At 42.9% G+C, this 24,133-nt stretch overlaps 1 protein-coding gene across 1 annotated transcript in view; it reads left to right on the forward strand.

Moving 5' to 3' along the window:
- The window catches only part of LOC122790852 (protein-glutamine gamma-glutamyltransferase K-like), a 346,859-nt gene that overhangs the window by 138,584 nt on the left and 184,142 nt on the right, over window positions 1-24,133 (forward strand). The window contains exon 6 of the mRNA XM_044058497.1: window positions 20,259-20,433. Within this exon, the coding sequence (XP_043914432.1) occupies window positions 20,259-20,433 (175 nt within the window). The remainder of the gene's footprint in view (window positions 1-20,258; window positions 20,434-24,133) is intronic.

A 24,133-nucleotide genomic window follows, 5' to 3' on the forward strand; every position in this document is an offset into this window, starting at 1 on the left:
CAGCCCAGAATACAGCAAAGCCTGTAAATTGGTCTAAACTAGTCGAGGAGAGGCGGAAAAACAAGGATTATTTTTTTGGGGGTTTTTTTGTTTTTAGATAGAAAATACTCAGAAATACAGAAGGCAGCAATAAATCGATTACACAGGCTAGCACACTTTATTGGGCAGCCTCAATAGTTAAATTAAACAAACAAACACAGATTTTCGATTAATTTTCAACCAGGTAAACTTTTAAGTGCAGATACTATAAAATGCAGCAAACAGTTAAAAAACAGTATAAGCTTGTTTAAAATAAGCAAGAGAAGGTATTCCAAGTAAAAAATAGAAAAAAATACTTAAATCTGGAAAGTAGTCACTTTTCTCAGTTCTCTGTAGCTAGGACCACTCTGCAGGACCACGTGGAGCTGTCTCTGAGTAGTATAGCCAGAAAAAAATGCTCTGAGGCAGATTTTAAACAGGGAACTTGAAAAGAGCTAGAAATGGTCCAAAACAACCAATTACTACAGCTCTTGCAAACTTGGTCAGCCATACTCCTCCCGTGCTTGCCTGTACCTCTGAGCAGTATCTACTGAACAGGTGGGGTCCCAGGACCAAGACCTGTGGAATGCCACTTGTGACTGGTTTAGAGTCGGACATGGCACCCACAACTCTGACCATGTGTGTTTGATCTGTGAGCCAGTTGGCCACCCATCCTGTGACACAGGGGTAATGTTCAAGCTGGTAAGCTTGTCCATGATGCCAGAGTGGGGAATGGCGGCAAAGGCCTTGGTGAGGTCCAGGTGGGCTGTGTGGACTACTTTCACCTCCATCTATGTCCTTGGTAACTGTTTCAAAGAATTCAACTAGGTTTAGGAGGCAGGAGCTGCCTTCAACAAAGCCAGATTGGGTAGAGTCCAGTGTCTGGAGGTTCCCAATGTCTCTGTTTATGGGTTCCATGAAAATTTGCTCCATAGCTTTGCAGACCAGGCTGAGTAGGCCTATAGGGCAATAGTTTCCAGGTTCTGTTGTGGCACCACCTTTGTGGAGCTGGATGACTGTTGCTGTATGCCATTCTTTGGATACATAGCCTGTGGTAAGGTTGAGTCTGGACAGTGAATGTAGGTGAGGGTATAGTTTCTTTTGGGGCTGGTGTAAGACGCAGCCTGAGACACCATCCAGTCCCATTTATGTTGTGTTCTTAGCTTTGGAGAGGGCTGTTTTTACCTGCATGTCCATGAAGTCTGGGGCTCTGCATTCTTCTGGGATGGACACAGGCCCTTTTGGGGGGTGAAGGGGAGGGTGAAGTTTGCAGTGAACTTGTCCACCAGGATGTAGGCAATGTCAGTTGGTTCAGTGTATTTTTTGCCATTTTGCAGTAGCTCTCAGCATATTTGAGAGTTGCCACCTAAATGTTTGCTATAGCTAACGAAGGCTTTGTGGTTGTTATTCTTACATTTCTTGGCAATTTGTCTTTAGAAACTGGCCTTGGATTATTTTATGAGCGATCATTGTTTCTTTCTAATAATGATCAGTGATGCCTTTCCTTTTGTGAAGTTTGCTCTATCGTATTAGTTTCCTCCTTCTGTTGTATAGCTTATTTATGGGCAATAACCACCAGATTGGTTTGTTCTTTTTGGAGGAGTGCGTCTTGGTTTTATTTGGGATGTCTCAATCCATGCACCGCTGTAGATGCTCATAGAATGCACTTGTAAATGATTCTGCAGATTGTATAGCATTATCTTATAGCAAGGGGGCTTTGGACCTTTCCACTTTGGTCTTGAGAAGTGTGCAGTTTGCTTTTGAACATTTCTTCACAGTGGTTTCCTTGACTGGGGGGGGGGGGGGCAGAATGTGGATGTCCAGTGTGATTACTTTATGGTCTGATATTACCAGCGATGAGTTTATCTCTGGTGTGGAACACTGGTACTCCATGTTGGTGATGATCAGGTCCAGTATGTTGTCACCTCTAGTGGGCATGGTAACCAGCTGTTCAAGAGCATTTGAGTTTTTAAACTCTAGGAAGCATTGGGCAAAGGACGTTGTACACGAATAATTCTCCCAGTTAATGTTTGGGTAGTTGTAATCTCCTCATATAATGGTGTTTAGAAGGACCTTTATATTTTCCAGTGTTCTCAGGAATACTGAGTGAGGTTCCTGAGACAAGGTAGGTGATCTGTAGCAGGCTACAATCTGATAAGCAGCTTTGCCCAATGTTAGTTGCACTTGCATGGGCTCCAAGGCCTCATGCTGTGCCACCCACTAACCTGAAAGTGTGGGTATCCATAAGGTAAATGGATACACCCCTTCCATTTGTATTTCACTCTGGGTGTTGGGGCCGAAGATCAGAGGGATTGTGAGTGTTTTGCAAGGAGCATGTCCAACAGCTCTGTGTTTGACATAGCTTTGTATGTTAGGCGGAGATCACCTCTGAGTAGGATATATGCGAGAGAGTACAGCTGGAGCATTTTGAGACTGTCTGTGTATGGCATGTATTTCAGGCCACTAATCCTCTTTGTGAGGTATTTCTGCAGGCTTTTCAGTTGTTGTAGATGTCTTGTGAGGTACATAGCAAAAGGGGCATTGTACTCTATTATGGATCTAGTGAGTGATGAGTAGAGGGGAACAATGTCCTCTTCTATTCTGCATAAGACACCTTTTGTGATGAGGTGTGCCACGTAGAAGGATTTCCTGACTACTGTGGGGATGTGATTTTTACAGGTGTGTCCACAGTCCACCTGTGACCCAAGGTCTCATCACACTTTCAGTGTTAAGTATACTACCGCCTATGTTGTAGTTCATGGCTGCAGAGTTTTTACCAAAGGGGATGACAATACATTTTTTGGCAATGAGCTTGAGGTCATGGCTTTGACACCAGGCATCTGTCTCAGTGAGGCCCTTTTCTAGGATGTCCACATCTTTAGCAGTTTCAGTTATGGCTCCTAGTTTGCAGTCATCTGGAAACTTCATTAGTCAGAGACCTTCCATGTTTACGTTTACTTCAGGGAAGTAGATACCAAACAGGACAGGACCCAGGACTGAACCCTGTGGTACTCCACTCGTCACTGGTCCAAAGTCATACTTGGAGTCTGCTACTTTCACAGTGTGTGTTCTGTCAGTGAGCCAGTTGACAACCCATCTTGTGACATAACGATTTATACCTAGTTTAGTGGGTTTATCTATAATTCCAGAGTGTGGGATGGTGTTGAAAGCTGTGGCAAGATCTACATAGGCTGTGTGAACCACCTTACCCTTGTCTATGGTTCTGGTGACTGCTTCAATGATGTCTATCAGGTTTAGGAGACATGATCTGCCTTTTACAAACCCAATATGGTTGTGGTCCAGAGTTTGGAGATTACCAATGCCTTTTTTTATATGATGATACATTCCATGGCCTTGCAGAGCAAGCTCATCAGGCTAATGGGGTGCTAGTTCCTGGGGTCCATGGTGGCTCCCCCCTTGTGTAGTGAGATAACTGTTGCTGTGCACCATTCTGCAGGCAGAAAGCCTGAGGTGAGGCTATGACTGAACATGGTATGTAGGTGTGGTGCCTGTTCGTTCTGTAGTTTGTGCAGAACACAGCCTGGGATGTTATCTGGTCCCATGGATGCTGTGTTCCTGGCTTTGGAGAGTGTTTTTTACCTGTGCAGCCATGATGACAGCAACTTTGCATTCTTCCGTTATAGAGATGTGCTCTTTCATGGGTGAGAGGGGGTAAAGTTAGCACTGATCCAATCTGCCAGGATGTTGGCAATATCAGTTAGGTCTGTATATTTAGTGCCATTGTGCTGTAACTCAGAGCAGATCTGAATGTTACCATTGAGATTCTTGACATAGCTATAGAATGCTTTGTGGTTGTCTTTAGAATCAGTGTCGATTTTGTTTTCATAACTAGCTTTGGAGGATTTTATCAGGGATCACAGCTTCTTACTGATGTTGACCATGGAGCTCCTCCACTCATGGGATTTTACCCTCTTTTGCAACAGTTTCTTCCTTCTATTGTGCAGTTTGCTTATGGCAGGGGAACACTAGATTGGCTTCCTTTTCTTGGAGGATAGCGTCTTGGTTCTGTTTGGGATAGCATGATGCATGCAGTCATGTAAGTGCTTATAAAGTGCAACTGTAAAGGATTCAGTAGTCGTAACTGTATTGTCCATCTGCATGGGTGTCCTGCAGTTCAGCACTTCTGTCTTAAGAAGAATGAAGTTGGCTTTGGAGACATTTGTTTAGCATGGTTTCCTTAATGGGGGTGTGGGTCCAGAATGTGGATATGTAGGGTAATCAGCTTATAGTCAGATGGGACCAATGAGGCGCTGACTTCAGGTGTGGAACACTGGTCACACAGGACAAACCAAACCCCGTAACCTACAGAAATAACCACAAAGTGAGCTAAATGCTACTCATTGCCAGAAGTTTCAGCCTCCAGATGCACTCACTCAAGGCACTTCTCATCATGGAGAATATTGATATCTGTGCAGTAACAGAAACCTAGTTCAGGGCTCCAGATAGTGCACCAGCACTACCAGGATACTACTCATTCCATACCTTCCAGTATCAGAACCTGAATCATAGCACATAGGGTGAGGATGTATCCATATTCATCAATGATACCTACACCTCTCTCTACATGCTCTCTACAGGATATGTACCCATAAAATGTTGCACAGCAATGTTCTTCACACTCAACAGGGGTGGGGCCACAGAAACTCCTTGGCATTCATGCTCTATGAGCCTGATGAGTGTGTTCTGCAAGGCAATGGAGCCAATCATAATGGAAGTCAACAATACAGAGATTGGGAACCTTCACCCAGTTGAACACATCCAGTTTGGCTTTGTCAAATGCAGACCACACCTCCTGGACTGGGAGGATTTCTTTGACAGTTACTCAGGCTACAGATGATTGAAATGAGCTCAACACAGCCTACCTATACCTTGCTAAGGCCTCTGACACCATTCCCCAGTCGGGTATCATAGATGAACTCACCAACCTGGCCATGAATCCATACATCACAAGATGGATTGTAAACTGGCTCACAGATAGATCCCACACATTAAGAGTTGCTGGCTACATGTCAGACTCTACACTGGTAACAACTGGTGTCCCCCAGGGTTCAGTCCTGGGGTCCCTCCTGTTTGGTATAGACTTGTCAAATGTACATGCCAACATGGGAGGGTTGTGGTTGATTAAGTTTGCTGGGAACTGTAAAGTGTTTGCCATAATAGATTCCCCGGAAGACAGACATATTCTCCAGAAGGGGCTCTATGAGACAGATGTGTGGTGTCAGACTCATGGCCTCAAGCTCAATGTGGAGGAATGCATAGTGATCCTCTTTGTTGACAGCAAAATACCCACAAACTACCACATAGGTGTTACCCCCTTAAAAATGACAAGGTGATAAGGGATCTGGGGGCACAAGTAGATAGTCATCCTTTCTTTGGCAACCATGTTGCCAAAGTGATCGGGAGATCCTATGTGGCCCACCTAATCAACAAAGGGTTTGCATCAGGATCCAAAGAGGTAGTGTTGGCACTCTACTCTTATGTCATCAGACCCATGATTGAGTACAGTGCACCATTTTGGATGTACTCGACTTAGCATATCCAGCAGCTGTAGAGATCACATAGGTACCTCGCCAAGAGGATTACTGACCTCAAGCAGTTGTGTTATGCAACACAACTGGTAAAACTAAATCTGTTCTTCGTTGCGTACCGCCTACTCAGAGGCACACTCTGCCTAAAATACAGAGCCATGTCCAACACATAACTGTTGAATATGCCTAACACATTAGTAATAGGTGACTCAATAGTCAGGTACACTGATGCCCCACTCACTAGGCTGGACAAGGAGAAGGTTACTGTTAGCTGCCTGTCGGGAGCCAGAATCCGCCACATAACACAAGCACTCAGGTCACTCCAAAGCAAATATAAATATGACTCTGTCATTGTTCATGTTGGTGTGAATGACCTGAGCCGTACCTCCCTGGACTACATGAAAAGAGACATGGAAGAGCTCTCTGATCATGTAGTCCAGGCGGGTATGACCCTGACCCTGAGTAGCATCCTGCCCTCACCAAGAATGATACCTCAGTATAAAGAAAAAATGATTCATTTCAACAATTGGCTAAGCTTCTGGTGTCATTCACAGGGGATCCAGTGTCTGTCAGCCTGGGATGACATGCTCGACAAGCCACATTGCCTCACAACAGACAGCTTGCACCTGTCACCCCTTGGCTTTCGAATACTGGCCAAGGCTCTTGCTGCCCCCATAGTGCCTTTTTTAGGCAAGGCTCAAAATTCAAACCCAGCTCCGTAAACAGCACAAGTAAAAAATTGAGGGTTATGCTACTCAATGCCAGGAGTTTAAATCTCAAAATGCATGTGCTTGAAGCACTCCTAAGTATGAATAACGTTGACATCTGTGCAGTAACTGAAACCTGGCTCAAAGCTCCAGAGAGCACTCCAGCACTACTTGGCTACAACTCATACCACACATTTCGGCCACAGAACACGGACCAAAACACAAAAGGAGGGGGTGTATCCATATTCATCAAGGATACCCACACCTCCAGGTTAGTGGTGCAGCATGATACCTCTGAGATCATCCATGTGCAGCTTAACATGGGGCAAATCTGCAATGCAAATTGTGGCTTGCTACAGATCACCATCCATGACCCAGGACCACCACTCCACCTTTCTGGAGAAACTGGAAAACATGAAGGTCCTACCGAATACCCTGATCTTGGGAGATTTCAATTACCCTACCATTAACAGGAAAAACTACTTGAGTACAAACTCCCAGGCTCAGCGCTTCCTAGAATTCATCAACTCAAATGCCCTGGATCAGCTGGTAAACTCTCCTGCCAGAGGCCACAACATATTGTACCTGGTCATCACCAACATAGGCGACAGGTACTCTGTACCAGAGGACAACCCATCACTGGTTAGATCAGACCATAAACTAATCACCCTGGATGTCCACACCCCACTACCACCCCCAAGCAAGGAAACCACAGTGAAAAACTTTTCTAAAGCAAACTTTACCTTACTTAAGGCAGAGGTAGTAAGTTTCACAGCCCCCACGCTAAAGGATAACACTGCCCAAGATGCAGAATCCTTTACAATTGCACTCTATGAGCACCTACAAGGTTGCATGGATTGTGCCATCCCTAGCAAAAGCAAGACTCACTTCCCTAAGAGAAGGAAACCAGTCTGGTGGACCCCTGCCATAAGCAGGTTATACAACAAAAGGAGGAAACTAGTTCAGAAAAAAAGCAAATCCCAAGAAGGAGAGACATCCCTGATCAGTATCAGTAAGAAACTAAGGTCCCTCATGAAATTATCCAGTGCTAACTTCGAAAGAAAAATAGCCAAGGATTTAAAAGATAACCGCAAAGCCTTCTTTAGCTATGTCAACAATCTAAGTGGCAACTCGAAGATATGCTCTGAGATAGTGCAAAATATCACAAAATATACTGAACCTACTGATATTGCCAACATACTGGCAGATAGATTCAGTGCAAACTTCACCTCCCTCTCACCTTCAAAAGGGCCCACAACAATACCGGAAAAGTGTAGTGTCCCGGACATCACAGAAGCACAGGCGAAAACAGCCCTTTCAAAAGCCAAAAACACAGCATCAATGGGGCCAGATGGTGTCCCAGGCTGCGTCTTGCATGAATTACAGAACGAACTAACCCCCCACCTAAACACACTGTTCAACCTCAGCCTCTCCACAGGCTTCGTGCCCATAGAATGGCACACAGCAATGGTTATTCTGCTCCACAAAGGAGGGGCCACAACTGACCCTGGTAACTGTAGCCCCATAAGCCTGACTAGCCTGGTCTGCAAGGCTATGGAGTGCATCATCATGGAACTCATTAACAAAGACATTGGGAACCTTCAAACACTTGACCCGACCCAGTTCGGCTTTGTTAAGGGCATGTCATGCCTACTAAACCTGGTTGACTTCTTTGAGACAGTTACGAAGGCCATAGACGAGGGAACGGTGGTACACACAACCTACCTTGATCTCACCAAGGCATTCAACACCATTCCTCACTCGAGTATTATAGAAAAACTCAACAGCCTGAACATAAACCCCTACATCACAAGATGGGTTGTCAACTGGTTTACAAACAGAACTCACACGGTAAGAATAGCGGGCTCCAGGTCTGACTCTAAACCAGTCACAAGTGGTGTCCCGCAAGGCTCAGTTCTGGGACCCCTACTGTTCGTCATATATTTCTCAGAAGTACAGGCAAACACAGGAGGACTATGGCTAACCAAGTTCACCGATGACTGCAGACTGGGAGCCATAATTGACTCTGGCTGACACAGACATCCTCCAAAAAGGCCTTACTGAGACAGACACCTGGTGTCAAAGTCATGGCCTCAAGTTGAATGCCAAAAAATGCATAGTCATTCCGTTTGGGAAAAACAAAACACCCACAAATTACCACATAGGTGGCAGCCCCCTTAATACAGAAGAGGTAATGAGAGATCTGGGGACCCAGGTAGATAGTAATCTCTCCTTTGACAATCATATTGCCAAAGTAGTTAGGAAATCCTTCTATGTGGCCCATCTAATTACTAAGGGGTTTGCATCTAGAAATAAAGAGGTTATAGTGCCCCTCTACTCTTCACTCATCAGATTCATCATAGAGTACAATGCCCCATTTGGGATGTACCTCACAAGATACTTCCAAAAGCTTGAAAGACCACAAAAGCACCTCACCAAGAGGATTACTGGCCTCAAACATATGTGCTATACAGCCCGACTGAAAAAACTCCAGCTGTACTCAGTGGCATATTGCTTACTCAGAGGTGATCTCTGCCTGACTTACAAAGCCATGTCCGACTCAGAATTTATGGACATCCTCCACCTAAAGAAATCCAAGTCACTGCAAGCCACGCGCTCTAGTGAGCTAAACCTTGCCACAACAATAAATAGAACATGCTGGAGGAATAGATTCCTGTCACAGAGATTCCACATGCTTTGGAACAAAATTCCTAACTACATTAGGCAGAGCCCCTCACTAACACTCTTCAAGAGAAGCCTTGACAAGTGGATGGGTAACAGAAAGTACACCCCTGGGATCACTTCATTGGCTCTACTTGACAGAGGCTCAGTTAATTAATCAGTGGGGTGGCGAAAGCCAACACACTCTGGCTAGGTTTATAAATGCCCTCGGGCAGATAGCCTAGTACCTACCTATGAACTACGAACCTATGCTCCATCTATAGATAACAACATTGAGTTGCCCTACACATTCCAGGGATATGAACCTCATCACAACGATGAATACAACATGCTGGTGAGATAGAGTACTATTCCAGACACTTGCCTTACTGTGTAACAGAGTCCCAATGTACATCAGACAGAACCCCTTGCTGACACTCTTCAATTGGAACCTTGATGAGTGGATGGGAAACAGACAATTCATGCCAGGCATCACATCAGCAGCCCTACTAGAAAGGGGCTTAGGGTACTAACTAATAGAACTAGGCCTTGGGAGACTACCCGATGGTGTGGTGAAAGCTGCACAACTTGCGTAGGCTGATATATGCCTTTGTGGAGATAGTCTACTACATACCTACACACCTATGTGACAGGTATATGTCTACAGATAGTAGATGTGTACTTCATTATACAGTCATGTTGTACAGCAGGCACATGGACCACATACACTGTAATGCTTACAGATACTGGTGGCTGTTATGTACAGTGGGAGAGATGTGCACCTTATGTCTTTTGTGCCACTGGGATGTGTGCTGGGTGGGACAGTCCTGGATGGCTCCCTGTCATGGTCCCCCTCTTACACACATCTCTGCCCATCCATCTTTGGCTTATTATACTGTGTTCCCCCTACATATATATATATATATATATATATATGTATATATATATATATATATATATATATATATATATATATATATATATATAGGTACATAGGTAGGTAATAGGCTATCTGCCTGAAGGCATATATTAGTATGGCCAGAGTGTGCAGCTATCACCACCCATGGAGTTAGTTACCTAGGCCTCTGTGTAGTAGAGCTAATGAAGTTATCCATGGTGTGACAGTTCAGTTTCACATACAATCATCAAGGCTCCTCTGGAAGAGTGTCAGTGAGGGACTTAGCTTAATGTCGGTTGGGAGCCTGTTCCAAAGCAAGGGAAGTCTGTGAGTTAGTAATGTATCCCTCCAACATGTTCTATTTAATGGTGTGATGATAATATCCCTAGAGCATGTGGTACAGTGAGCTTGAGTTTACTTCAAATAGCGCATGTACATCAGTTCTGCATTGGACATGGACCTGTCTGTTGGGCAGAAATCTCCTGAGTAGACAGTATCCAACAGAGTACAGATTGAGTTAAATTCAGTCTTGTTGCATGGGGCAACTGTTTGAGGCCAGTAATCCTCTTGTTGAGGTACTTCAGTGGTCTTTCCAGCTGCTGAAGGTGCCTAGTCAGATTCATCACAAGTGTATTGTGGTACTCTCTGATGTGTCTGATGACTGATGAGTAAAGGGAACCTCCTTTTACCTACATGCAAAGACCTTGGCAGTTTGTGGGAGCACATAGCATGATTTTCTAACCACTTTGTGAATGTGTTTCTGGAAGTAGAGATGACTATCCACATGTGTCCCTAGATCCCTTATTATCACCTCCATATTTAGGGTGTTGGCACCTATGTGGTATTTGTATGACTAGCTCAAGGCCATAATTTTGACACCACATCTGTCTGACTGAGACCCTTTTTAAGGATGTCTCTGTTGTCGCAGACATCGATTATGACAACTTTTTTGCAGTCATCCACAAACTTTGCTAAACATAGCCCTCGTATGTTTGACTGTATTTCTGAAAGGTATACAGCAGACAGGAGGGGTCCCAGGACTGAGCCATGGGGGACAATATTTGTTACCAGCTTGAACAGGAGACCACAATTCTTACCTTGTGGGATCTATCTGTGCCCCAGTTGGCTGGCAATCCATCAGATGACATACATATTTATGCACAGGTTATTGATTTTGTGGATACGACATGTGTCTAGGATGTTGGAAGAGGGCTTTTCAAGGTCTATGTGGGACGTGTGTAGCTCATTTCATTGATGTATGTCCTGGGTGACTGCCTTGAAAACAGTCTAGTAGGTTTGGGAACCATGATCTGTCCCTCACCAAACCAAAATGGGTAGGGTTGGGAGTTTGTAGGCTCCCAATAGCTCTGTTTATGAGTTCCATCACAATGGACTCCATGGCCTTGCAGATCAGGCTTAGTAGGCTTATAAGACAATAGTTTCCATGGTCTGTTGTGCAACAACACTTGTGGAGTGTGCCAAATGTTGCTGTAACCCATTCAACAGTTTCATATCCTGTACAGAGGGTGAGTCTCAACAAACTGTTCAGGTGCAGGGTCTCTTTGTTTTGGAGTTCACATATGACACAGCTAAGGAAACCAAGTCATCCCATAGACGCCGTGTTTTTAGGTTTGGAAAGAGCTGTTTAACCATTGTATATGTGATTTCTGGGTTTTCACAATCTCCAGGTATAATAATGGGCCCTTTTGTCAGTGAGAGGGGGGTAAATATGTATAAACCTGTCTGACAAGGTGTTGGCAATGTCAGTCATGTACATGTATTCATTTACAGTTTGCACTGACTCAGAATATATATGAGTTTACATTGATATTTATGATATAGCAAAAGGAAGATTTATGGTTCCCTATGGACTCTTTGACAATATTTTTGCCAGAACATGGATTGGATAATGTTAGGAGTGCTCATTGTTTATTGATGATACTGATTGGAGATTTATTGATCTTCTTTGAATTTTCACTTTCTTTGAACAACTTCAGTACTTGTAGTACATAGTTTGATTATGACAGGAGTCCAATATATTATATGGATCTGATTTCATATAACTGTGTGTGCAAGGCAGGATTGGTGAATAGTGACAAGTTTCTGGGGTAAGAACTGCAACTGCCAGATATGTGTGGCCCACTGCTGTACTCAGACATGTCCTAAGTGTGTGAGCATGCCCAGTATGACCTTTCAGTATGTTGTTGACTGACATTTGCTTCATTTATTTAAGTGTGTGAGCACTCCCAGTATGACCTTTCAGTATGTTGCTGACTGAAATTTGCTACATTTGTTTAAATGTGTGAGCATGCCCAGTATGGACATATATAGTATATGTGTGTGAAAAATCAAGTTGTTTTTTACTTCAGGGCTCACCTTTGTGTTGTACATTGACAGGAAGCATGCTGTGCCTGCAGGGCTTCCATGAATCACTTTGCATAGACTTATCAACATTTCTACATACAGGGGGGACAGCTATTATCTGTACACTTCTAACCGGGGGGGGGGTGCACCTAATTGTTACTGTGGGTGTACATAGGATGAGGGGTTCACCTGACACTTATACACATTTGCTAGGCCTGCACTGCTATGTCAGGTACTCCATTTCAGTCTGTACTGTTGCCTATCGTACTGGCTTGAGGCATACTACTGCACTACAGATCTTAGCTTCCAATTTCACGTATATTAGTTTGTGACTTCATAGCCTACCCAACCCACATCACACTGCCTGGCCTGCTGTTATCTGTCTGCATAGGCCTGGGGGGAAGTTACTCATATGCCTCTTCAGAGGGCACAATACAGCATTTGTTTGTGTTTGCATTAGTCTACAATTGTCCTGCTGTGTCTGTGCCACTGAAATGCTGTCATGGCTTAGTGGTTCAGTACTGTGACTATAGTGCACAGTATCCTGAGTTCGAGCCCTGTCACTGCTTTTTATTTTCCTGCTGGGCAGACCAAACTGCTTAAGGAACAGTAAAGCAGGTGTGAGCATGTTTACCTGACTTTGCTCAACTTTGCCCAACATTGTCCAACATTGCCCGACGTTGCGCTAGTTAGCGTGGTGCGCAGCTCCACGCAATTGTGTTTAAATATGCTAAATAGTGGTAAAATGTGCTTAGCACTGCTTTATATTGCTTAAAATAGGGCAATTATGCCTCAGGTGGTGCTGCAGGGCTGCATATGTCGGATGCACATAGGACACTCCCTATACATGTTTGAAAACAGGTAGTGTCAAGTTAGGCATCCCTTTTATTGTATGTGCAGGTCAGAGAGAGGTGTCATTTCCAGAGTTCCTACTGCATCAGTGTATGTGCTATGCGTTGCCTCTTTGCCAAGGCCAAGGCATACTGGGCACACCTCCTTCTGCCTACTGGGGCAGGCTCAGGTTTTTCCTCCTCCGAGTGACGCTGTGCCTGTGCTGGCCTTGGCAATGGTGGGGGGCTGTTTGGCCCTGCCCCATGCTGTTCCTGCTGCAGCTATTTTCGCAAGATCATATTGTGTAGCATGGCACATACCATGACAATTTGGGTACATGTAGTTGGTGAGTACTGCAAGGCTCAACCAGATGTGTCCAGGCACCAGAACCGTGACTTGAGCATCCCAAACACATGCTCAATAATGTTTCTTGTTTGTGCATGTGCCTCATTATGGAGTTCTTGTTCAGGTGTGTGTGCATTTCTGATGGGTGTTATCAGCCACAGCTCCAGTGCGTATCCAGCATCCCCCACTAGGTGACCATCAGGGATGTCCCCACTGGCAAATCTCTGGTACAGCTGCATCAGATGCCAGATGTGGGATTTGTGATAGCTTCCAGGGCAGCCAGCACACACATTCATTATTATGCCCTGGGCATCACACATGACCTGGCAGTTGATGGAGGGGAAGCCCTTGCGGTTGATGTAGACCCTACCCCACTCACCGGCTGGTGCTTTGATGTGTATGTGCATGCAGTCTATTGCACCCTCTACCTCAGGGTATTCTGTTATTTGGTGGAAAAGACACATATTGCTGGCCAATGCCTCACGGGAATTGGGGAAATATACGTGCTCACCGACATGTGCTGACATGGCATCCAGGAACTGGTGCAGTACCCTGGATGCTGATGCCTGTGAAACCCCCATCATATCACCAGTTGGTCTCTGGAAGGTACCTGTAGCTAGTATTCATAGGCCAACACATACCTTGGTATCCACTGGGATGGGTTCCCCTCTGTTTGTTCTGTGTGTGAGGCGTGGCCGGCATAGCTCAACAATATGCTGCAGAAGGTCTCTGTCCACTCTATAGCGCTCCACTATCTCCAGCTCATGTAGCCCTGGTAGGTTACCCTGGGTCTGTACACTCTTCTCGGTTTCCTCACTGTGGGTTGCTCAGCAGCATTCATAACATCAACACCCTCAGCATCTTGCACATGTTGGTTTATGATAGCAATAGCAATCCCTAACATTTTGTCTGACTTAAGCTTTTTAAGTTCTCACTCTTTGCATACTGCAGTGTTGCAGAGTTCTTGGGAAAAAACAGGGTAGACTGCTGTTGGCAGAGGTTAAAGTGCTGGGGTGGGCTGGGCTAGTCTACTGCCTCTGTAATTGGCTGATTCTGATATGTTTTACCTGGCAGCTCTGTCAGTTCTCCTTGATTAACTTCCTACTACTTCTTTTCCTTCCTTTTCCCCTTTCTGTTTCCACAAGGGGCAGTGACGCGCAAACAAGCATACACGCACACATGGTGTAAGCATGTTTGCAAGAAATTTCAGAAATATCCACGGTGTATGCCTTTGGTTTCTCGTTTTCAGCTAGGACAACTGTAGACATGCCTCTTGCAATCCTGAGCAACTCAGGGCAAACACAAGCCACTTTGCTCCAATAAGCTTACAATCTTACAGACATACCCGCACATGATGTCACCTATCTTCTACTCTACTACTCCCCTACTCCTACACTTACACTCTAGGGATATGGCTCACATGCTGGGAAAAATTGGGATTCACTATCCTTATCCTCATTTGCATAGAATTGCCTACTAATGCATGGTTACATCTCTCACACTGAGCTTCCCCCCCTTAGCAACCACTACTCAGTAGCCATGTTGTCTGCAGCTTGCCATTCACCTGCATGGCAGAACAAGCTTTTTAGTGAAAATGTCCATTTTTGCCTATTTTTCAATTTTTTTCATTTTATTTAAAGCACCGCACGTTTGCGCGGCACTGCGCTATGCTTAAACATCGGCGATTGGGGAAAAAATTGGATTTTAAGGATTTACAACATTTGCAAATGCCAATGGCCTTATATTTGGCCATTGGCATGCTTCCTCAACTAGATGCATCCTTTATTTGGAGCTGTCACAGCTCCGTTTAGCTATTTGCAGAACGGTACTCCATTACCAATGGAGTACATTTCTGCAAATAACACTACTCTTACATGGACAGGTTAGTGTTTCCTGGACCGCTTTCAGCAGCAAATGAGGTAATTTGCATACCATAACACTGTTCGTGCAAGAGTAGCTTTAGAAGCTCTCATGCACGCCCCTGCCGGCTATTCCTGCATCGCTCGGCAGACATATTGGCTGTCTGCCATCTTACACTACTCTTAGACTCCGTCCAAGCCTTTGTAAATCTGGCCCAATGTCTGTATCACTTACCTGTATGGCCTAAAAAGCACACACACAGTGGCAAAATTAACAGTATATAAATAGTATAAATTCCTACACCATATAAATAATAACTATAGAAATAAAAACTGCAACATCTCATAGTGATACCACAAGATAAACAGAATAAACTATAACATTTACACGTTTGATGATACACTATTACATATTATACATTTTAGATATTATGACATTCGATATTATGAGTTTTAGATGTTATGAATTTTAGATGTTATGGTCTTGATGTTATGAATTTAGATGTTATGGGTTTTAGATGTTTTGAAGTATAACTGCCTGATCACCTGTTTCCAGGGAGGGATGTGGGCCACATGCTAAGGAGCAGTGTATGAACCATGTTTGTGGTGTATACACTTAGGTATGGTAGAGTACATACTAGACTTGAATGGGTGTGGCACAGTAGATAAGGCGACATGCTGCAGCAGAGCTTGAGTGTGGCTTCATAATGTACCACTGCCTACTCCTGCAAAGTGTTGTTCCAAGATAGGCACATTTCTACAGAAGTATGGAAATTCAGCTTACAGTATCCAGATGCCCAGAGTAAACCTTGAATCAGCATAAGTAGGTAAGGCTGTAATCCGCCTGTCTACATTGTGACAGCCACTCCTTGATTAGCCAAGAACTCACCTCTAAATTAGCAAACTGGATGACTATGGGAAGAGAGATGATAATCAGTGGAGAGCAGCAGAAAGACAAGACAATCACACTACTGAGAAGAATATTTTTGTATGTTATGCCGAAGGATGTTGTATGAAGGCATAATGACAATGTACCAGTCATAATTTTACTTTACATAACGTTTGTTTTTATTACTATGTAAGACTGGATTGCATCCATATTTGTAAATGCAAGCTGTGTTTGTTTTTAAGATGTCAGTTAAGATGATTTAAACAAAGTAGTACATCCAGGACAGTGGGCAGCCACGATGGTGCAGCGGTTAGCATTGCTACCTCACAGCAAGAGGGTCCCCGGTTTGATTCTCGGCTGAGGTGCCTCCTGTGCGGAGTCTGCTTGTCCTCCCTGTGGTCACGTCGGTTTCCTCTGGGTGTTCTGGTTTCCTCCCACATCCCAAAGACATGCTGTAGGTGGATAGGACACTCCAATTGGCCCTAGGCATGAATGTGTGCATGCATATGCCTTCCGTGGAAGGTTGGGTGCCGGGCTGACACATCGGCACCGTAAAACTCCACTGCCACTCATGAGTGGACAGGTGATCCACTGTGGCCACCCCTAACCGGGAAAAGCCGAAAGAAGAAGAAGTACATCCAGGACAGTATTCTGAGTTACCAGTTTAAAGCACCAGTGCCATCTCCACCAGTAAATAGTATATAAACCTGCAACCACATCATTTTAATCAGAATATTTTAATATATAACATTTGGGTATCTTCTTTCCTTTCACTTCAAGTCCAACAGGCATTTATTTGATAGCTCGTCTGGGTTTCTTTTCAGTAAAACCCTATTTGGCAAGTACAGGGCAGTGAACTGATATGTGCTGAAAGTTTTTATAACTTGCCATTTAGTGTTTCAACCTCAGAATTAGTAACACTGGTTAAGAGGATATAGAGTGTAGACCCTAAATAGGAGGTATAGAGGTCTTTTGTCTCACATAACAAACATATTCATTGAGTTTGCAGTATCAAGTTGGTCCAGATGAGTTTCACTGAAATGAGACTCATTTGGATAAACAATGATCTGCCAAACACCTTGCTTAACATACTCTCCAAACAAAGTACACTAATTCTTAGCATCTTGATCACAGCTCAATCACTCGCTCGCTTGCTCACTCACTCACTCACTCACTCACTCAATCACTCATTCACTCACTCATTCACACATTCATTCACATACTCACTCACACATACAGTAGTACACTCTCACTCAGTTACTCACTAACTCACTCACACAGTCTTTCACTCTCAGTCACACATACTCTCTCCTTCAGTTTGATATGTAAAGCTATGGAGCGCATCATCATGGGCCTGTTAACAAAGATATAGGAAATCTCCAAACTCTAGACCCCATGCAATTTGGCTTTGTAAAAGGGAGATCATGCCTGCTCAACCTGGTTGACTTCTTTGAGTCAGTCACCAGGCCTGTGGATGCAGGTAAGGCAGTGCATACAGCCTACCTTGATCTGCCCAAGGCCTTTGATACCATTCCTCACTAGGGAATTATTGATAAACTCACCAAACTAGGCATCAATCCCTATATCACTAGGTGGGTTGCAAATTGGCTCACAGGTAGAACACACAATGTCAAAGTAGCGCACTCCAAGTCAGACTGCCGACCAGTCACGAATGGAGTTCCACAGGGATCATTCCTGGGCCCTCTCCAGTTTGGCAACTACTTCTCAGAAGTCCAGGCCAACACAAAGGGACTCTGGCTGACCAAGTTCACAGATGACTGCAAGCTGGGAGCCATTATTAACTCCCCAAGTGTTGCAGACATCCTACAGAAAGGCCTCACTGAGACCAATGACTGGTGTCGAAACCATGGCCTTAAGCTTAACACCAAAAAATGCGTCATCATCCCCTTTGGTAAAAACTCAGTTCCCACTAATTACCACATCAATGGAAGACCACTGAACACTGAAGGTGTTATAAGAGATCTGGGGACACAGGTTGACAGCAACCACTCCTTCAACCACCACATTGCCACTGTGGTCAGAAAGTCCTTCTGTGTGGCACATCTCATTACCAAAGGTTTTGCATCCAGGAAGAAAGAGGTCATCGTCTCACTCTACTCTTCCCTCATTAGACCAGTCATTGAGTATAATCCGCCATTTGGCATGTACCTCACTAGACACCTGCAACAGCTGGAGAGGCCACAGAAGTACCTCACGAAGAGGATCCTAGGCATTAAACACATGTCCTACATGGACAGACTCAAAATACTCTAGCTATTCTCTATGTCTCATATTGCCTACTTAGAGGTGATCTCTGTTTGACTTATAAAGCCATGTCTGACCCAGCTCTGTTAGAACTGCTACATCTAAAGAAATCCCAAGCCCTCCACACCACATGCTCCAGAGACCTCAGCCTCATTACCAGAATCAACAGAACATGCTGAAGGGATAGGTTCCTCACCTGGAGACTGGCCATGCTCTGGAATAGACTTCCCATACATGTCAAGAAGAGCACCTTGCTGACCCTCTTCTAGAGAAATCTTGATGAGTGGATTGGTAATAGAAAGTTCACCCGGGGATCACTCCAGTGGCTCTACTTGATAGAGTCACTGGGAACTAACGTCGGACGGCACAATGCCAGGACACTTCTATGGGCTAGGCTTGTAAAGACTCCAGGGCCATTAGCCTAGTACACACCTATGAACCAATCACTCACACATTTGCATACTGTCTCACACTCAGGTCTCACTCACTCACCCTCTCGTACATTCAGTTGCATACTGAAATGGTGACTCACTCACGCCCTCTTTCACACTCTGGTATACACACTCTCTCACTCACTCCCTCACTCCCTCTCTCACTCAGTCACTCACTCACATACACCCAACGATCACTCACACACTTGAACTCTCTCTCTCACACACCACACACACACACACACACACACACACACACACACACACACACACACACACTCACTCACACATGTAAGCATCTGTAATAAAACCAAAAGCAAACAAGGAAAAAAATACACAACATGTGAGATGTGGCTTTCACCATGCCTGAGGCTACAGTCCCTTTCCCATGGGTGAACACATCAAGAGGCATGAGTTAGATAACACCAAGCATTGGAAAATTGAGTTAAATAATGGGCAAAACACGAAGAGCTAAACAGGTAGGAACCAAGTAAAATACACATTGGAGAGGTACATTAAAATAACAATAATTAAGAGTTATTAAATAATTGTGGTCGATTTCTAACTCATTATAGCCTAGTGATACCTCTCGTCTTCTGCCTGGATTTTCTAGCTTCATCCAAAGACATGCTGTTTGAATGATTATTCTGACCTACCCATATATATATATATATATATATATATATATATATATATATATGGCATTTCCCCTTAATTTTGAACCTGATCCATGGCTGAAGAGGGTCACTTACCAAGTTACCCTACTAGTTGTTCAATGTCAGTAAAACTGCTAAGTGGTGATCGTGAAATTCATATAAAAGTTAATATTTAATTTTGTTGACCAATTTAGTACAGCTGAGCAGTGGATGGTTACAATGGAGACCCAAGGGGATTAGTATGTGTACGATTTAAATGCATTCTGCCAAAAAGCTGAATTCTGAGCCCCACAATCTGCCCTCTGTCCATGATTATCAGCAGGTGAGATTGTTGGGGAGGGGTCATCCTGACAAACCTGACATGGCTGCTTTGCATACAGCTTTTGTCTTGACTATTAAAAAATATCCCAACGCACCTGCTTACTCTGTCTTGCTGATCTTCACAGATGACGGCAAACTCCAGAGTAAAGAAGATGCAGGCATAGGTACTTTGTGATGGAGAATAAATGGCACTTTTCCAGATGGCAGAACCATTTAATATTAATCATTGATAATATTCAATAATCAAGATGAAAGTAGCAACATGTTAGATGAATTCATTGTTTATGCTAGCAATAAGTGACAGAAATGAAACAGAAAAGAAGTGAGGCAGGAAAGGTGTGTGGGCCAAAAAGACATTAAACTAAGAGAGAATGAAACTCTTCCATAAATTGCTCTTGCTGTCTAGGTAACAGACATGGTTTCTTTTGCCTCAATACAGTATACATTGTTATCTGTTGTTCCAGGTAAATGCATTAGATGATGAAGGGATTTTAGTCGGAAACTGGTCCTCTGACTACAGCGGTGGGACTCCCCCCACTCTCTGGATTGGGAGTGAAGCGATCCTTCTCCAGTACTATAAGACTGGGCGTCCTGTCAGATATGCGCAGTGCTGGGTCTTTGCAGCTGTTGTTACCACAAGTAAGTACTACGTTTGACTTTCACAGTCTTATCAAACCTGTTTTTCAGTAAGTGGCAGACATCTTTTTTAAAACACCTGAATGCAAGTGTCTGTTTTTTTTTCCTCAACAGATTGCTTTAACTGCCATTTATTACAGTTGTTAGAATTCTACATATAACATATGATTTAAATATTTATTTGTCTGCTTACTGTATGCAACTGATTTCTGCAGTCTTGTTGTACATCATTTTGGTGATCTCTGAGGCCCCATATTTTTCATTCTAGAATTTTCAAAGAACCTGATAATTTTTTTTGCCTTTTCTGAAAGGCATTGTCATTGTAAGACATTCACTGATGAGGAGATGACAGAAGCATGAATGACAACAATCTTACAAATAGTGAGGAAAGGGATATCAGAAATAGACATTTTCGAAGCCTTCTAGAAACACTAATTTGGCCACTATTTCTGTCTGAATAAAGAAAAGGACAATAAATATCTGATTAGTAGTTTACAAGTAATAGATCATTGGCAGTATTTATGAAAGAAGAAATCTTTTGACGGTGTATCTAACACTCCATTATTAGTCAATGCAAAAATGGAACTTAAAAAGTGGAAATCCTGGTCAAAGCCATAATGATATAAACTGCACAGTGTGAAAAAAACCTTGGTCGAAAAACAAAGTAATGTCACTATGGCAGATTAAATCAATTAAAATTAATATTTAGCACATTGCCTGATATGAATAGTTAAGGATATGAGCAGAAACAGGTTTTGTTTCTTTTCTTTTCTTTTTTTAAGTTTCTGTTTGTAGTTGCCTTTTAAGGAAATTAAAAGAATGAATAGTAGCAGCTTGATTAGCAAGTAAGTGTTGATTTACCCATTGACAGCTACGCATATTACACGATTATTGCGCAATATGGTAACACAATTTAAAAATGAGAAGAGAGCTTTTTTAAGAGCGCATGTTTCCATTAACTCTGAGCTGGGACTTGTGGTAAACATCGTCAAATGTGCCATTGTCAGAGGATTAATGCAAGCTCCTTCTAGTTACACAGATAGGAGTCTGGACTGGGATTACACTTATCTAACGTTTGCATGTATACGATACTAATTTTATCGATTTTGTGCCAAAAACAGTGTATGATGTAACAAAAATTAGGCCACTTTGTCATGTTTCCTAGAATCTGATCAATTACAAAGATCTAGGCAAATATAGATGAGATACAACTCCCGTCACAGTTTGAGCTTCATAATTAGAACCTTAGGCCATCATTATTTAATATAGCTGTAAGAGTCTCTGGAAATGAGTTTAATAATAATATCATTCTTAATTTTTAAGTTCACTTTTGTAGGCCTTTTACTGTAAGTTACTGAAGATATGCAACACAGTTTAATCTTTCTGTTTAAGAACATTGGCGAAGAGATATTAACAGTCTGCTGTTCATAAATGTAATCTGCAGAACAGTACAAACCCTCTGTGCAATATGCCTGGTGTACAACCCTTCCCAGCATTTTATGAATTTATTTATTTATGCATTTATTTGACATTTGTTTATTGAGAAAGTCCAACTGGCATAATATCCCATTTTCAGCAGAGGTCCAGGAAGAAAATCTCCACATGGACATAATATGGTTATAGTCCAAATTTTCAAGTTATTACAAAGCCTAATACAGAAGAATGAAATATTAACTAAGTAAAAATTCAGTTTCAGTTTATAGTCTGAACCTATATATATATATATATATATATATATGTATATATATATATATATATACACACACACACACACACACACACACACACACACACACACACACACACACACATAGTTCAAATATTTGGACAACTATAACAAGCTGAAAAAGAACATTGTCAAGAGATAAAGTTTTCACAAGTTGCAGTTCATATAAATGATATTAAACACACTGAGTACACTCCTTGGAAAAGAGATGACTAGATAACATAGCTTAGGCAAAATATATTCGCTCTTTGTCTAAGATATGAGTGGAAGGAGGGAGGGGCAAATTCAGCCAGGACTGTGCAGGAGTAGAGCCAGGTTTTATTTAGGTATCTTTTAGTAGTTGATTGACGTTGGAGAAGTTAGAGGTAGATTTAATTTGCAGATGGATAGCATTCCATGTTTCATGGGTTCATAGGTAAGTACTAGACTAGCTGCCTTGTGGTCCATTTTAAGCCTAGTCAGTTTCCCTTTTTGTGCTCGAAATAACCTGACCCATTTGGTTATATACTGGCCTTATCCGTCTCATGGTCAATAATTATATATTATTCCCAATGAGCATAACTGGGATCATACCACAGACAATTGGATGGGATCCATGCATGGAATAAAACATTTATGAGCTACCTCTGTGCATTAGTAATACAGGGTGCAGTCCTTGGGAAATGTTTCTGCTTCTCATCCATAGGTGTTAGTTACACTTGAATATGGAGAGGAACGAACTTTGTTTTATGTGGATGGGGAGTCTGTTCCATAGCAGTTGTTTAATCTGCAGGATATACCCGTCCCTCCAAACTGTTCTGTTGATGATACAGAAGAGGTTTAGGTCCTCAGACCGAGTATTTCTGATGCCATTTGACTTGCTGATGTGCAGTAAATCCATCAGTAATAGGTTGGAGGATGTCTTGTACACCAGACACAGGTCATCTCTCAGCAGTCTGTAAGACACAGAGTATAGTGACAGGGCTTTATATCAGTCCATGTAGCACATATTGTTTAGGCCTTGTATCCTTTTAGTAAGGTGTCTCTGTGGGTATTCCAGTTGTTGCATGGCTCTGGCCAGATACATGCCAAAGGATGCATTATGTTTTAATGACTGACCTAATGAGGGCTGAGTAAAGGGGAAAAATGACATACCTAGATTTGGACATAATCCCTTTATTTATAAACTGTGCAATATAAAAAGGCTTTCTTATAACAATGGACATATGTTGGTCAAAAGTTAAATCGCTATTAAAATACGTTCCCAAATCCTGAATAACTGGATCAACTGTTAGGGACATATTGTCAATGTAGTAGTTCCCTGGGGTTGATGAATTCTCAAAGGATACAATAATGTATTTTTTGGCATTTAGCTTCAGTCCATATTTTTAACACCATTTATTTATTTTGGACAAACTTTCTTGCAGGATGGCAAAGTGATTTGGGGATTCAATGACTGCTTCTAGTCATCAGCAAAGTTGGGCAGATAGAGCCCTTTGGTATCGGCTTTTACATCAGAAAAGTAGATGTCGAACAAGAGTGGTCCCAACACAGATACCTGGAGGACTCCACTGGTGGCTGGTCTCTTTGTGGAGATAACTTCCCTTATTTTGATTATCTGCATCCTATCTGAGAGCCAGTTAGCAATCCAGCAGATGACACAGGGGTTTATTCCCAGTTTATTTAGATTTTCTGCTATGCCTGAGTGGAGAATTGTGTCAAAAACTTTGGACAGGTCAAGGTATGCAGTGTGTACCATTTTACCTTCATCCATTGCCTTGGCGACCATTACAAAAAAATCCACTAGGCATTACCTACCTGCCCTTGACAAATCCAAGCAGAGATGGGTCCAGTGTTTAGAGGCTCCCTTTTTCTTAAATGATTAATTCCATGATGTGTTTCCATGGCTTTGCATGTGAGGCTGGTTAGACTTATGGTTCTGCAATTGCTTGGGTCTGTGGAGGTCCTCCCTTAAGCAGGAGAATGACTATATCTGTT

This window comes from Protopterus annectens, chromosome 16.part0 (assembly GCF_019279795.1).
Source record: "Protopterus annectens isolate FY-2018-M chromosome 16.part0, PAN1.0, whole genome shotgun sequence".
Lineage (NCBI taxonomy): Eukaryota > Metazoa > Chordata > Ceratodontiformes > Protopteridae > Protopterus > Protopterus annectens.